Below are 17,866 nucleotides of genomic sequence, written 5' to 3' on the forward strand. Positions count from 1 at the left end.
AGAAAGAAAGAAAGAAAGAAAGAAAGAAAGAAAGAAAGAAAGAAAGATCTGAACAAGAAATGTTTGAATCAGAGATTTAAAACATACAGATTTATACTTTTCCTCATTCAGATGATACTGCAGTGTTTATTGAATATAGGAGCCTTTATGACAAACATCTTGTTGGCTTTGAGCAGTGCTCATAAGACAAGCAATGGTCATTTGAAGGGCTTTCTGAATATTATTTGCATTACTGTGATTTACAACACACTAAGAGGCATTTTACTGAACTTTGGTGCTCCCTTAGTGTTCCCCTGCCACCCCCCTCACTCTCTCTCTCGTGCGCACACACACAAACTCACACTGAGGTTGGGAGTGAGCGAGAGAGATTAAATATCAGAATTTCTTGTTTAGTTTAAAGCTATGGGTGATATAATTTAGTGACCATAATGACCTTCTATTTTGAACTGGATCATTTCTCATCTACAACTACTGCCATAGTTTCAGAGCAGTACTGACCACAGAGCTGAACATTTTTTGTCCTTTAGGAAGACCAAAAGAAAAGACCTTCCGCAAGATACAAAAATAGCTGCCACTGCACCAGCTGTTTCTTCTTGCCCCAGGACGTTTTCGACTGTTAAGTCCAATGGTAAGCTGGAATGGCAGCCTCTTTGTGGGTACATGGTTGAAAGACTTACCATTGTCATGTATGCTTCTAACAATGCAATTAATTTTGAAAACATTAAGACTGTAGGTCAAAGAGGACATTAAATTTGTGTCTGGATGCTTCATATGTGTTGCCTTCAAGTCCTTTCTTAGCACACCCTTTGCTAAACTGGGACAATATAAGGAGAGCTACAAATTTCCCAGCCCTGGTCTTACAGCAAAGTCTCTATATGCCCCCCCCCGCCCCACAAAGTAGGTTCAGGTTTAGATTGGAACCCTAGTGTGATTGAAGGTGCTTTTAAAATCTGGATTAGAACTGATGCACCTATGCTAGAAATGAAACCGATAAAGCTGGTAGACTTATTTAATTCAGTGTCCATTCTGAATGCTTGTTGAGATTTTAGTACAAATTTTAGAGTGCCAGCTCTTTATACATGTGGGATACAATCCTCCTGGAAGTTCTTCTGCACAAGCCCTTTTGAAAGGAATGGGAGTTGCATGAGAATAGAACCAGGCTGATGTAGGACTCCTCAATAAATTTTGTCCATTATTTGTAATGATGACACCCAGTTGACAGCACAGAAAGTATTCAGGGAGGAATTCCTGTATGGGTGTCCCAGATTATTCACAGTACTGCAGCAGAAGCCCAGGCCCCAGGTTGGTCTCTGACCACAATTAGAGATATGGGAAAATTCTTTTCCCATTCAGAAATAACACAAACTTGTCCCATTCAGAACCCTGAACATGAACATCACCAAGAATACAATTCTTGGGAGGTGTCTGTAATTTCATAAACTTGCACTTGTATTTAAAAAAGGACATTTGCATGCATATGTTCATCTAAACCTGTGCATTTGTGTAATTCCCCACCCTACCCCACCATCTACATTTTCAATCTTTAGCCTGGAAGGGGGAGGGGGCAGGATTCACATTTTCAGTCAGGAAAAAGTCTCACTTTTAAACCTGCATTATTTTCTTATCTAAAAATGCACAGTGTTTTTTCCAGAGCAGGGGGGTGGGAAGTGAGAGGGAAGCTCTTCACATTCAGGAACACAAATGAGACAAAAAGGCTTTGAGTAAGATATCAGAGAACCTCCAGGAAGTCTAACATAGCACTTTTGCCCATCCCTAGTAACACTGTGTCTCTGCTAACTTTCCCAGGATCATGTACCTCACTGCATAGGCTAAATCACCCAGAAGTAATCCCTTAAGTTAGACCCACATGGGCTTCTGTCATCCACCAAGACAAGCTCCTCCACATGGCAAATTGAAACGAGTCTGGATTGCTGCACTGCAGAGGACACCTTTACAGCATTGTTATCGCATTGCAAAGGCTCTGAAAGGGTCCTTTATTCATATCACCAAGGCTAAAAAATACTTTGTCACATAAGAAATAGATACAGTAAACACAGTGTCATGCCAACATTTGAAACATGGCTAAGTAGGTTTGGATAATATTTGTATTTGCATTCCAGAGCAGAGGCTACATGTTAATGAAGATATGCCATCACTTGTCCCTGTTGGCAGGAAAGTTGCCAGCATGCTCTCTTGATAATGCCATGACTTGTTGATGTGCGTACACATGCATGCTCATGTACACATACACACAACCACCTAATTGGCACTGGTAAGCATGCGACCCGTAAAAGGAAAACACCATTTGCCTAATGATGCTGTATAGCTTAGAGTCATGCATTGGAGCTGTGATTTGTCATAAACCACTGAGCACATTGTATTCACTCTGCATGTCACAACACCCCCCTATCTGGGATGGAGGATTGTCTTTTATGGTATGTCTTGTGGACCCTGAGCTTCGTTCTTGGCTCAGCCACAACTGAAGTCACACATTAATTGTTTACCCCTTTTGACATAATGCTGTGGGATGGAATCCTTCTGCCAAAAATGCAGAGAGAGAAAACACACATCTAGCAAGGCCTTAATCCAGTGCCATTGTAACCACCTGTCAAAATGAGAAGCAAATTCATGTCTTTATGCAAAGTTTTGGAGATAGTAGATATGCACCAAGGCGATTACTTACAGCTGGAGAATATCAGCGGGCAGGAATGCTTATCCATTGGGAAATTATGTAGCTGCAGCTGGCATTCAGCATTGATGGTAAGCCTGGAGGGAAACCAGGGAGCCATTACTGTGTCCATATGATGATAAGTTAAAAATGAAAATATTGAGTAACAGGAGGGCATTTCCAAGGTTTAATTGGGAAACTATTAGAAATGTTTATTTTATTTATTTATTTTTCGATTTATAGCCTGCCTTTTTCCTACAAAGGGCTCAAGGCAGCTTACATAATTCTCCTCCTCCATCTTATCCCCACAACAACAGCCCTGTGAGGTAGGTTGGGCTGAGAGTCTGTGACTGGCCCAAAGCCACCCAGTTGGCTCCATGGCTGAGCAGGGACTAGAACCCGGATCGTCTGAGTCCCAGTCCCATGCTCTTAACCACCACACCACACTGGCTCTCTTATTTAAGGTTGATTGTGGGGTAGCTTCAGGAAGAACATATCTATTTATTGGTGTACATCATTTTAGGCACATCTATTTATTGGTGTACATCATTTTAGGCACAGTCCTGGTTCATATGTGGCAGTGAAAGAACTCCACATGGTGGAGGAACAGCTGGTGTGCCCTTTCCCTCCACCATGACCAGAAAGAAAATGTATGATAGAGCCACCAGACTGATGCGTGATTGAAGGACAGAAGAGGTGTAAACCGGGCCTCTATGGGTGTTGAGCCCAACCCAGATCCAAGATGAAGAGCCTGCTGTCTCAAAGTACAAAAGGCCCAGTGAGTTTCCTTATTCCAGCACTAGTGCAGCCAAATCCAACATTCCTAGAGAGGCTACAGTGAGCCTTGGGGGATCTGTGGATGGTCAAAATATGGAAATCAGTAAAACTCAAGTTTTAAAACTTCTACCTTGAAGGTCATTCCGGATTTTGTCTGCATCAGCTTGTGAGCTCTGGTGCTTTTTCCAAATGGAAATTTCTCAAATGTATACACTGTGTGAGGTTTTTTTCCCCCCTGACTACAATGTGTGCACATTTTTCAAATGTGCATTTGAATGTGCATTGTTAAGTGTATGCATTTTTCAGATGCATTATTTCTTTTTCCAAGGCACAAGCTTGGAAATGTACAGACTTCACATTGTATATTGTATTTAGGTCTTCATTTGGGTCCAGGAGGTAAAGTTGAATCTGTTCTGGTCAAAAGCTAATTGAAATATATTTCTCATCCACCCCTATTAGACAGGTTCCCTGACTTACCTGAGGCAGCTGCCCCTTCATGGGGGAGGCTGAACTGACTTCCAGCCCCAGGATCCCTGATATCAAAAGATGCAGACACAGGCAGCCAACTGTCAACTAAAATATGCCTTGGGGCCCAGAAGAACCAGGTTTCTCAAGAGTAAGGGGCTTCTGCTAAAGCATGGGCCTTTTCAGAAGTAAGGGAGTTCTTGGGAACAGGAAATAGCTGAAGATGGTTAACTGGCTGGAGGTGGGCTTTGGTAAGTCTGGGAAACAAGGCTGTCTAAGCTCCTGTTTGAATTCTGCTAGTTGCTAGATTAGCACAGGTTCTCAGTTCTATTCAGCCTAGCCCTCGATCCTGCTTTCTGTCCTGACCCCTGCTTCTGTGCTACTGATTCCAACTACAGCAATCTACCCAGATATCCAGGTAGTAGATATCCAGGTAGCACTTCCTCCATGTGCCAATCCCATGAGAGGCTCAGGGGGTAGCAGCTAGGGGAGAACCTTTTCTGTGCCCCCCACAAAAACTCTTTGGAACACACTTCCTGCTGCAGCCTGCCTGGCACCAGATCTGCCAGGTCAAAGCAGCCCTCAGTGGGGAGTCCTTTAAAGATCTCCTTGGTAGCCAGGGGCCTGAATCTATTTCTTGCTGGGTCTTTTAATAGTATTTTTACTATATTTTAAGCTATATTAAAATCATTTTAAGTTTGTTTAACATGGTTTTATGTTATTTGTATTTTTGTTATTTATTTAAACAATTTATCATTTTATTTTATACATTGTTTTAAACTACCCAGATAGAATCAGCCAGGGGGCAGTACAATTGAAATAAATTAATAAATAATAAATATCAAAGGAAAAAGAAACTAATGGATTTTTCCTTGTGTGTGATTTGGGCAAATTGGGCAGGCATGATTTGTACAAATTGGAAGCTGCAAATGATGCTTCTCTAGCAAAATTTGCAGAAATCAAATTTTCTAGAGTAGGGTAGTTTCCTGCCTCTAATTTGCAGAAATCATTGAACTGCACAAGTTCCCTTGACATTTTTTGAAAATGCCTGTCTTGGAGATGGAAGTCAATGAAAGCCCCTCAACTCAGCTTACTTCCGATTATTGAGTTAGAAGCAGGCAGGAGAAACATTCATCTCAAATGATGGTAGATTTCCTACCATCACACAACCATAATAGTTACCAATGTTGTGTTGCAAATACAGTGCTAACCAAAGTAAGGTCCAGAGCTGAAAGACTGAGTGGGTGGAAGAAGAAAAGCATGCAAGCTATGTTAGCTGGTTGTGCAACATTATGATAGTCCTGGATCAATTAAAAAGCTTTAACTATCTTTATTTAACTGCATGCATGTTTATTCTGCTCTTCAACCTCTAACCTCTTCCAGTCCACAAATTTTTTTTTTAAACTGTTGCAAACCACATACTTTTAGAATAGTCAGACCAAATATTTAAACCAGAGACAGATATTATTTAATGCAGTTGTTAAAACAGCATCTAAAGAGTCTCTAATAATCTTCCTGTACAAAGGATTTTTTTCTGCTCTTGAAGAATTTTAAGAGTGTGCATGTGAATACCAGAATGCTACACCTGTCAGAATGCTACCTGTCTCTTTTCTTTTGTTTTGCTTCTTTTTCAGTGTGATTCCAGTTTATAAGTAGAATAGCAAAACCTGTCCCTACTTGACAACTGAAGAGGATGGTATGGTAGATCAGCAGAAGTCATTCTGTACACAATGAAATAATGCTAGAGAATCAGCTTGGCTGAAGAGACCAACATATTTCAGATCTGGGTCAAGATCTTTGAGCTGAGACTTCTTGGTCTCTAAGTGTTATTTTATAAAGTTGAAAGAACATGCAAAGAACTTGTAGTATAATGTGCATAAATCTTCACTTATTGATAGGCACAAATGCTTACTTCTTACCTTAATGTATACAAGATTTTTCCATCATTCCATATTCTCAGAAGCTGATTGGGTGTTGTAATCCAATGTGCTTCTGCAGTTTTAGAATTCCTGAAGATCGTGTCTGGGATCCAAATTAAACCAACCATATTGCTGTTGAGGGTGAGACTTTTTTTCATGGTGCTGTTAAAACGAAGACGGCTGTCAGTCCACGTCTGTGCAAAAAATATATCAATTTGGTATTCCTGTAGTCAAAGAAGATCAAAATGAAATATTTACAATTTACCAAAGCTAGACCATGCACCTGTAAAAATCTTCACATTTCATTTAAAATAATTATTTGTACCAGGAAATAAAGAGTCAAGACACTTCTCTTGGGTTCATTGAGGCCAGAAATGTATCAATACACAACAGAGGCAGATCTACAAATCCTGAAAATGGTGTAGGAACTGGCTACAGTAGCGGCCGCCTTGCAAGCCACGTTACTTTTTTAATTGAGGGTAAGTCTCATTTCTGCCCTGATCCAAAAGCAGTGTACTACTTGCTCCATTTCCCCTGGCCACAATGTTTTGGTATTGGAGAGGTCCAACTGAATCGCTACATTGTTATACGAGATAGTTAAGGACACCACATCTGTCAGTCCAAATCCAACCTCCCTCTGCAAGCAAAGACACAATGAAATTCACAAGGTAGGTATCATGTTGATTGATTGATTGATTGCGTTTGTACTCTGCCCCATAGCCCGAAGGCTCTCTGGGTGGCTCACATAACATCACAAACATAACATGGCAGTACAAATAAAAATAAATAAATAGATAAAATTATCTAAAATAGATAAAAACAATAATAACTGAAAATACAAATTACCATATTTTTTGCTCTATAAGACACACTTTCCCCCCCTCAAAAGTAAGGGGAAATGTCTGTGCGTCTTATAGAGCGAATATGTGTGTGCAATAAGTCTGTCAGATGTGCAGCCCTTGGGGAAGTGATGGGGAATGTGCCGGTGATTATGTGCCCATTTGATTCAGAATATTTTTTTTTCTTGTTTTCCTCCTCTAAAAACTAGGTGCGTCTTATGGTCAGGCGCGTCTTATAGAGCGAAAAATACGGTACATAATACAATAAGAAGTGGACAACTGCACAATTCACACTTAGAGATATACCCCTCTTAGGAATGAGAAAAAGAGAGGAGACAGATGCGGAGGCAAAGATAACACCTGATGAATAATAGAATTGTAGCTCCAGAGGACAACACAGGGTGTCCAAGTCTGAAGCATCACTTCTAGGCAGCCACATAGCTAGCTGTTGTTCAAAAAGCTTAACAAATCAGCAGTTACCACCTTTGGAGGTTGTCTATTCCACTGACAAGCAGCTCACACCATCAGAAAGTTCTTTAGATGGAACCCCTTTCTTGTAATTTGAAGGCACTGGAGTGGCACTCCTAACTGCTGGAGAGACTGAGAATAAATTGCTCCATCATCTGTGTGGCAGTCCTTTAACGATTTGAGATGGCTGTCTTGCCACCTCTTACTATCCAAGCTTTGTGGTAGCACACACCATATGGCAAGACTTCTTCCCTCAGGTTTAGAAGCTGCCTGCTGCAGTATGTTTTGGGCAGCAGGTAATGATCTGTTGCTTTACCTGTTCCCTTCCAAGCAAGTATGCCAACCAATCTGTTTCACAGAATTGTAGAATAATGGAGTCAGAAGGGGCCAGAAGGTGATCAGGTCCAACCCCCTGCTCAGTGCAGGACTCCCAGTTAAACCATCCCTTTCAGACATTTATAACTAGGGTGCTGTAGTGGTTTGTACTAATACTTTTACTAATGTTTTATATAAATGGTTAGGAACTATTATGTATTTTAATGTTTACTACATCTTTTAGAATATTTATTTTTCTTGTAAACTGCTTAAAGATATTTTTAAATATAGCCTGCAGTAAAATAATAAATAGAAGCAACTGCAGCAGCACTATTTCACCTTAGCCCTATTCAGCCATTAAAAAATGAAGAAGCTGTTAAAAGGAGTTAAAATAAGCCCATGAGAAAAGGGGGTTCTTCAGCCCAGCGCTTCTCTCTCACCAAGTTTTTGACCTCATGCAAATTGGCTGTCCATACAGGACTAGGTCTCCATGCAAAACAGGGAACACTGAAAAGCCCATGTTCTTATGAGCATGTATATGGGCAGGAAGGGTAGCTTGCTGGTTTATTTCTCATACTTCTGAAAATACTGAAGCATATACTTATGCACTATGAAACCTTTTCAGCTCTTCTATTCAGGAAATACTGTTGTGCAGTGTAAAATATTTTGAATGCTATTCATTCACTGCTATGGTTTTCCTATAACTGAATTACTCAGTCATACAGTGTATCTCCACCTCACCTCTGTGTATATCTTTATCTCCCTCACTCTCTCTGCACTTGCGTGTTTGTGATATATCTGTATGATGATGCTAAGTAATTTTAACCACTTTCCAGTTCTTTAATAGGAATTTATAGGAATGACTTCATGACCCTTCATGGGAGGAAAAGGCATTCTAAAATTAGCTTTTTAAATTGAATAGATGAATATAAAGTAAAAGCCCCAAGAAGAGAGATAAGGATTGTGATTTATGAAAAAGAATATGCAGTTTAAATATCTAATATCTTTATTTCTAAAAATACAGCTGGCAATAAAACACATGTGGAAGCCCAGGTGTTATAGATATACTCTCCTGCTTTACTAATTACCTGCCTGATGTTAGAGCAATAGCACTGTTGCTTCTAACTTCCTTGAATTACAAAAGTTACCATCTGTTGCCATAGTAACCCCTCTCCCTCTCTTCTATCACAGCAACACTTTCCCCAGTCGCTATAGTAACACATTACAACAGCTTTTTCTTCACAATGCAGTTTTGCTTTGCCTCCATATTGTACAATCTGGCCCTTGCCACTGCAGATTAGTTAATTTTCTTTGTATTCTGCCTTTTTTTTCTTCCCAAGGAACTCAAGGTGGCTTGCATAATTCTCCTCATAACAACAACCTTGTAAGGTAGTTGGGCTGAGGGTTTATGACTGACTCAAAGTCACCCAAGTTGGCTCCATAGCTGAGTGGGGACTAGAACCCAGATCGCCTGAGACCCAGTCCCACACTCTGAACCACCACACCAACCTGCCTCTCAGTTATCTGCAAGCACCACATGGCCTGTCTTAGAAATGCAAATGGATTCCACTCTCAGCTTGTTGTGCTGAGACCTGTAGAAATGCAAATACTTTGAGCCACTGTTCTATTTTTAAACTGCAGACTAATGTAAGGTTTGTTGGGTACCGCTACTCTACATGCCATGTGCCATTTACTCTGCATAATGCCTAAGTCTTTGATGGTGCCTGCCCTTGAGCAAAAACCACTTTAAAGGGCAGATGAAATCATTCTGGGGAAAAAGGAAAACGTAGACGCAGATACGGAGTTCAACATACTCCATGATGACCTTGAAGAACTAACCATTTCTGCTTGCCAGATACAGCAACCAAACTGAGTCTATAACTGGGGATAAGTGAAGGTTAAGGACACCTTATCTGTCACCCCAACTGTCCAGCCATTCAAAGAGGGAACAACTTTGGCTTGCCAGGCAACATTCCTGAACTGTCAGCCCAGAAAACCCATCATAAGGAGCAAACACCTTTGCGGCTTTCATCACCACGCGAGATTTGGCGGTACCTTGCAGTGGCTGCCCCTGTCTATAGGCCGTGATGGCACACAAACACTCGGGTAACCGCATACTCGATCCAAAGGGCAGCACCAAGTTTCCTTCTGGCCTTCCGTCCATGAAACAGCTTAGACTGGGATACAGAACCACTTTGACTGTGTTCTGCAGTCAGATTGTGCCGTCAGGGCAGGTTGGTCTAATAGTAGCCATTGGTCTGATATTTGTCGCTGCAACATGAATTCTGCTATAGCAGTGGGAGGAGGAGATTGGGGAAAGCTGAGGTTCCTCCTTTGCACATTCAGAGCCACAGACCTTTCCCTTGAAATGTGCTCTTTATTGTTCAAAAGCACAAAACACCCACAATGCATCTCTGAGCATGCAGAGAGTGGTTTGCTGAACCACATCTAGCATCCACTCCAGCAATTCTCCTTATGTGCATACCTGGGCCCCACCCCTTTGGGAGGAGCCTTCTGGAAATGAGCACACATCCTTGCTGCACGCCAGGCCTCTACTTGGGCAGCCCTCCTCTGCTGTTGAAGTCCCTTGGGATCGAGAACCAGGGCTGCCTCAGTGGTGCCTGAGAAACGCGCCTGCTCCAAGTCCTCTCCCACCAACTATACATCTTGCTTATCCCCAGAGACTGCCTGCCCGCCTGGAACATCTGGCCTTTCCATAAGCATCTCCACTTACCTGAGTGCTCAGGATGGTCCTTACTCCCAGCCCTGTTCCCCCTGCTCAGTCTCCTTCTGATTCTTCTGAAGCCCTGCCAGCAGCCTTTGAGAGAGTGTGCCCGAAGCAGTCATCTTTCTCACTCCCAACAGTTTTTCCATAACAATGCTTTGCTACTCTTTCATAACAGGGTGCCCTGTTGCACAAGGGCTTCAGACGGGCTGAGTCTCTAACACGTATATTGCACACTATAAATTCCAGCTGTTCTGAATATCATACTAGATGACTAGGCACAGCTGACTAGATGTAGGCAAGAGTTTTCATTTGCACTGCTGAACCAGGCTATGATGCATTTTGCTTTGACCCATCCTGTGTCCAGCCTTTGAGCCATTGAGCTGTTCCACATCCTGTAGATACCTTGGAATATAGGGAATTAATGTTCCTTTCTTTCATTCATTTATATCCTGCCCCTTCCACAAAGAAATGGTTCAAGGCTGTCAACACTTTCCACTTGGGCATCTGTCACACTACTGTGTCACAACACCGAGAATAAACTTGAAGCCTCAGTTCAGTGGGAGCTCTAAGTAGGGTTCATTTTGTACCAAATGCCCCCAAAATCCATTGTGCCCTTTGAGTGTTATGTTCAACAGTAACACTGAAAGGCACAACTCCTTCCCCAGAGAAGAGCCATCCCCAGTTTACAAGAGAGTTTCAGTAGCAAATTTCTTAAAGTGGAGGAAAGAGCTTTTAAAAAAGATCCCCTTATAATTCAGCATGTAAGAATTCCCCCTGCTTAAGGTTTTGCTCCCAAGCACACACCCTCCCCAACCTTCAGGAGAGGTTTTGTCTCCCACCCAAGGTCTCACAAATGCAGAAAAAGCAATTGTCTGCAAAGGTTATGTGCAGCCCTAGTCCGGTCACCCTAAAACAACACTGTTTGTCCTCTTTCAGTGTCTGAGCTCCAAATTCCATTTTGAAGAAGCTATCAGAGGCTGCATTCCAGTGGTGGAAGCTCCTGGAGGGAAAAAGGGGCAGAGCAGAAACGTATCAGCATTTTGTAGCTTAAGCCTGTAAGTACTACTAACTAAGCCAGAGGAGAGGCATTTCACTCTTTCAGAATGGGAAAGAACTGCACACAAGCTAGGAAACAATGAGGAGTTGGTGGGTGGGGAAGGGGATGAGGTCAGAGGAAAGGATGGGGCCATCTGGAGAAGCCCAGGGGGCTGAACTGACCTCTGAGCCTGAGGTTCGCCATTCCTGAACTTTATGTATGCATCTCATCTTGTGCCTTGCACTGGCTCTGGCCACAGTGTCCTCTGTCTGAGGATTTAGGTGCCTGGGTCTGGACCAGTAGGTGCTTGTCAGACTAATTATTTGGGGAATATTTTTCTCCTATCATATTAGCATTAAAAACTTTATTCCACTGATTTATTCGATTTGGCAATAAGCATGCAGTGACAATTTGCAGTTCAAACCGAAGCAGCTCACAATACAAGGAGTTCTGCGTTGGGGGGTGGAGAGGGGGCAATTTCATATACAGACTGAAACATAGCAAATGGTAAGTCAAACAGAATTATAAGGATGAATAAAAATCAAATTAAAGCCAGTGATTAAAGCATAACACCTGTTGTCACGAATGAGAGCTACACTGGAAATATATTAAAATCTTGCAACAGCAATTCTGCTCCTTTGAGAGACTTGAATATTAGAGCATCTAATCACGGACAGGCAACACCTCCTAACAGAAGTCTTTTAATAAAGTCAGTATCAGTGATTGTAATCCTCAGAAGAGCTAAGGAAGGGACCTGAAGTAGAACACTACGAATTCCATGAAAATGCAAGAAGGTGATAAAAGCCAGCAAAGAGATCCAATAGATCCAAATTAAGCTCAAATGCACTTAGACTGAAATCCTATGCACATTTATTCTACAACTCCCAGGAGTGTAGGACTTTTTCCTGTCTAAACATGAACCTTCAGTGGAAGAGTTTCAAATGGCTTTTGGCACAATGGCTTTTGGTTTCACCGTCAGCTATAGAAATGTATAACTGTGTATTTGCTCTTTGAGCCCCCCTCTGCAACAATGGAAGTAATTGTTCCTTTCAAGTGAAATAGTACCATGGACAACTGTTACGTTTATCTGTATGAATTCTAAATGGCCTCCAGGTTAAACCATTGAAGCAATACTATGTTGAGTGGTATAGATCTTTTTACTTTCTAAACTTGCATTGTGGATAGGGTTGTGTCAAAATTTGCAGAATCAGTTCTATCATTCATCCATCCATTCATCACCGACACATAGATATAAAGCAAAGTTGTAAAGCATATTTCCATCCCTTTGATCATTTTCTGTGTTTGTGATTAAATATTTAAGCACTTCATGCACAAGGTATAAACCAGGAAAATTCATTCAGTTACCTAATTTTCCACTTTGAAACTACTACGTGAGCTGCAACTCAGCTAACCTTCAACATTGGCACACTTCCCATTTTTCCTGGGGAGATCGCCAATAAAAAATGCATACAAAAATACATATATTAGGATAAAGAATACTTAAAATGTATTTTATTATAAAATAAAATACGAATTATATCATAAAATATGTATGTCAAATTTTGCTGATTTGCATATCTCTGTTTCTTACCCATGATAAGTCACAAGAAATTATTTGTGGTCTTGGAGAGTTCTTCTGGCTCTTGAAAATTCATTCACCACTGCACTCACTGTGGTTTTATTGGTAATTCATTTCAGGCAGACTCTGTCTGTGTACAAGAAAATCCCAAACTATTGTTTGATTCACACTGCATCTTCTTATTTTCCAGCCGGTTACCCCATTTTACTGAATCAGTGCACTCACCTTGCCTTTGCCCTGTAAATTCTTTACAGCTGTTCCAGATGGCATTTAAAAGCTATGCTTTTCAAAATCCCTAAACAAGTGTTGTTTTCCTAAATTGCCCAAGCCACAACTTTCAAAAGCCAACACCTACCAAATATTCCACAGATGAATGGTACATGAGTGCTACAGCATGTTACTTATTTAGGACCATTTATATCCCACTATTCCTCTAAGGCAAGTATCCTTTTCAGTCCAAGGGTCAAATCTGATCTTAGAGAACCACTTGCAGACTGTCTTTCTGTAACAGGCATGTCCGAAAACAAAAGAGTGTTTAACAGCAAGAAAATGTATGTAAAAATAGGCAGCTTTGAAAAATGCACTCAACTATATTTAATAAACAGGAGAAAAGTGCACATATTTGGGAAAATATTCTTGAAAATACACGTTGACTGTGTGGAACCAAAATACACAAAATACCAATAATACTTAGAATTGTTAGGTTAAAGCTCTTACTCCTGGTAACATTTTATTTCCCTGTTCCACAAGGCTGAAATTCCCCTCTTTGTGCTAGGAGGGGAATTTCAACCTTGTGGAATAGGGAAATAAATCCAAAAGCTGGGAAAATCCCAATCCGCAAATAGGATGGCAGGCAGGGGAGGGGGCACAGGGAAAGGGACTTGGGCATCTGTGGAAGCCAACCCTGACTATTACTGTAAGGGCACTCTATTCCTTTACTGAGGATCACCATCTTACACCTTCTTCCCCCTGACCCATATGTTGTATTCAGTTACTCAGCGGATGCACCATTTCTGCTTCACAGACAAATAGCAGCTTCACAGTAGTAATTTTCATTAGGATTTGGGGGGCGGAGGTATTAACCCTTGCTCTCCATCTGTTTTGTCTCACTGCTACTCATCTTCCCCACAGCTGAGTGAATATATTTTAAGAATCCAGCACACTAATTGCATTCACAATCCACATCAGACTTAGACTTAGGAGTAAATGCTGGAAGGAAGTAAACCAACTGAGTGAAATTCTGGCTTTATACCATGGAAAAAACTAGAGTAGCCCTCTCTGGATTGGGAGCCAGCAACACAATTCCAGTGACCCAACCAGTTTTGAAAATCAGGGATTCTTTTTGTCTCCAGCTATATTTTAGTGACAACACCAAATTTGATTAGTCAACGTGCTGGTCAGTCTCCACCAATTCATAATTTTTGTCAGTTTTTTTATGAACCTGGGCTGGCATTTTATGAATTTGCTATTAAGTCTGTAATAATTGTGACATTGTATCGTAAGTCATGACATTTTTGCACATATGCTGAAGTGGTTGGTTTGACTCTTGAATGAGCAGGTGCTCACACCACTGTTTCTCTCATGGTTTTCAGCTTTGGTTCTGTGAGGAGGAAAACTCTTTTCTCTGGCAATGAGTGACAGGTAGCAAGAAACAACTCAGCAGGCCGCCTGAAAGCATCATATGGAAGGGAGCGCATAATGCGGTGATGCAAGGCATGTTACATTGGCTGGGTTCCGACAACACAACAAGCCACAGTAGTTTATTACCACTGTTGGCTTGTCTTGCTGTCCAAACCCAGTCATGGTTTTTCACCTGCTGTGCTGCTGGGCTGGTTGATCGAAAGGTTGCCGGTTCGAATCGGCACAACGGGGTGAGTTCTCGTACTCTGTCCCAGCTCCTGCCAACCTTGCAGTTCGAAAGCATGCAAATGCAAGTAGATAAAAAGGTACCCCTTCGGTGGGCAGGTAACAGCGTTCCGTGCACTGCGGTGTTTAGTCATGCCAGCCACATGACCACGGAGACTGTCTGTGGACAAACGCTGGCGCCCTCGGCTAGGAAACAGAGATGAGCACCACCCCCAAGAGTCAGGCATGACTGGACTTAACGTCAAGGGGAAACCTTTATCTTTATCTTAAGGTTGGTCTATAGAAACCAGATAAGAAGCAACCATTTGTTCTATGGCCTGTCATACTGTCTGTTGCATGTTATATATTGTTGTGAACCTGATTATTGGCCCTGTTGCTGGGAACGATTGACAGCAAAAGGAGAACGGGACAGCAGAGGATGAGGTGGCTAGAGGCAGTGGGTGTGAGCTTGGGTGGACTCCGAGGGTTGGTGGAGGACAGGAGAGCCTGGAGGAATGTTGTCCATGGGGTCGTGATGGGTTGGGCATGACTTTGCAACTAAACAAAAAAATGTTTATTGGTGTGTTTTGATTATTTGTTGGTTTATTGTTATTTTATGTATATTGTATATTTTGTATACATATTGTATATGTATATTGTATATTTGTATACATATTGTATATGTATATTTTCTTTACTATTTTATTGGTATATTTGGTTTTATTGGTTTTACTTTGTTGGTTTGTAATCTGCCTAGAGAGCCCTTTTGGGTTATTGGTTGTGGAATATATGTTTAATAATAAATAAATACAAACTGAGGAGCATAATTTCCATGGTTTGAGGATGCAACTACTGAAAACACTTCCGAAAGACTGGCAACTTCAAGACCTGCTTCAGTCATCCAGCATCTATGTGTGGAGCAATGAGGAGAAGGCAGGCTACATAGGCAAAGAGAAGTGCCGTTTGGGACTGAATTTCAGGTACAAGGACTGATGCCTACAGTGAAAGAACAGAGCAGGGGAGGATGCAAACCATGATAAAGTAGAAACCACTTGAGTGTCAGGTAAATCATGGTAAAAAAACTGAGCCATGGTAACCACATGGTGTTGCTTGTCATGCAAACACAGCCATTGTATGTTTCCAGACTACAGCTCCCGGGATGCACATTGATATTGCACATGCCCAGAAGCTTATGTCTCCAGAACTCTTGTCCAAGCTTGCATGGGTGAATTCATTGTTACACGAGGAAATAACACACCTGAAGTAGGTTCAGCCCTTACTGGTTTGTGCTCGATCGGCAAAGGTCCAGAAGGTGCATGGGCACAATTGGATACTACTTAAAGTTTCTGTTCCATTCCAGAATCATCCACACTCTCTTTTTCAAATGTGGAGAAAGTAGTGAACAACTTCAGCATTTCTGCTGGTGTTTCTATATAAGCCCTCCAGTGATAAAGGACTATTTGACTAATCCATACTTGTCTGATGATGATGACAATGCTCTAATTTTCAGCTATCTTTCCTAAGTTCCTATGGGTGGAAATGGCCTTGAAATCTGAATAAGAGAATTGCTTTTATGTTTATTGGTATCTAAAAGAGAAATACACATCTACAAATAAAGACATTCTAATATGACCTTTTTATTTAAACATCATTTCAATTGTTAAAACATATGATCTGGCCTGGGCAACTTCTTCTTCCTTCTCTTTCTCCTCCTATATTTTTATTTTATACTGATAATTTTAATTTTGTATTTGTAAATCAATGTATTTTTTGTATTGTTATATTTAATGGTAATTTATTATGTACTATTGTATTTCAATGTATTTTATCATGTTGTAAGCCGCCCCGAGGTTTCGGCAAGGGGCGGCATAGAAATGTTATAATAATAATAATAATAATAATAATAATAATAATAATAATAATAATAAACACTACTTTCTATTATGGCCTTGGCTTCAGAGCTTATTAGAAAATTTTATACACTCCTATAACTGTGTTTATCTCTGGAATGACAAAGAGTCAGTTCTCTGCTTTCAAAACACAATTTAATGTATCTGCTATGTCCTTGATTGCTTCTCTACCTAAGATTTGATTGGGTTTATATATAAGTATTCATCTTATGATAACTATTTCTAATCAGTTTGGCTGCAACATTTCCATTACAGGTACAATTGTCTGATTTTTATCACTTCTGCTTATCTGAACTGTGCTGGTTGTTCACAACCTTTATTAAGTTGCTGCAGGTTTGGATTCCAAGCTGTGATATTTTTGTCTTTTGTGGGTGTTGATGTCAGTGTTCTCAGATTCACCAGCTAATTTGCACATAAAGCTCACTCAGCCACGCCAAAATTGTCCTCTGAAAGAAAGAGATGTAGGTAGCACAGCATATTATTAAAGTGCATGATTATCCTGAACTCCTCAACACCAATGCCAAGATGATTAAAGAAATGTGTGTTAGAAAAAATGGGGGGAATTTCTGTTACATATTTCTATATCCTGAGAACAGTAACAATATATTGAATTATTGGATGCATTATTTGAGATTAGCAGTCAAGATTTAATAGCACTGCAGAATAGATGCACAAGAGATCTGAGTTAATGGTGTGTGTCCAGTCTTAACTTTATCATTTTCTTACTTGATTGTTTATTCATGTACTCCCCACATTCCATTGATGAAGTTATTTGTCTGTAATAAGGAACAAATATGGAGCATGGGGCTTGCTGCTCGTTAAAAGCTTTTATCTGACTTATGTACTAAAAAATTCATATTGTGGTGCCCAAATTACTTTCATGATAGCATATTTCAAACAAGTCTATCATTTGCTGCATGGGGGAAGAGGACAGAGCTGATTAGTACTGCAAGTGAAGTCATTTAAGAGTTCAGCAGAATTTGGATTTCTTTAGAAAATCCATAAAATCATTTAGGTAACTAGAATGTGTTTTTTGCAGCTTCAGTGTGTATACCCACATTTGCATACTTTGTTCTGCCCACTCTCCCAAATGAGTCTATAAAACTGTTTGACAAGAACTGCTCAGAATCTGACTATTTAATAGCTCCAATCAGTTTAATCATCTCAGTTGTTTGCAAACCAATCAACATCTTCCTAGTATTTGTTGGGGTGCAAATCATCTCCAGTGCATTTCCTATTAACAAGAATTAGGATTTACATGCACGAGTGCTTCCACCAGGGCTCTTCCATTAGCTTCTCTTGACTTTTCAGAGCCAG

The 17,866-nt window shown here is 40.7% G+C and overlaps 1 protein-coding gene across 1 annotated transcript in view; it reads right to left on the minus strand.

Annotated features, from left to right (window-relative positions):
• The window catches only part of GABRG3 (gamma-aminobutyric acid type A receptor subunit gamma3), a 325,098-nt gene that overhangs the window by 150,716 nt on the left and 156,516 nt on the right, over positions 1–17,866 (minus strand). The window contains exons 4-5 of the mRNA XM_044449822.1: positions 5,830–6,053; positions 2,684–2,766 (exon numbers count right to left, since the gene is read on the minus strand). Of these exons, the coding sequence (XP_044305757.1) occupies positions 2,684–2,766; positions 5,830–6,053 (307 nt within the window). The remainder of the gene's footprint in view (positions 1–2,683; positions 2,767–5,829; positions 6,054–17,866) is intronic.

This window comes from Varanus komodoensis, unplaced genomic scaffold (assembly GCF_004798865.1).
Source record: "Varanus komodoensis strain SLA01 unplaced genomic scaffold, ASM479886v1 scaffold1, whole genome shotgun sequence".
In the NCBI taxonomy this organism is placed as follows: domain Eukaryota; kingdom Metazoa; phylum Chordata; class Lepidosauria; order Squamata; family Varanidae; genus Varanus; species Varanus komodoensis.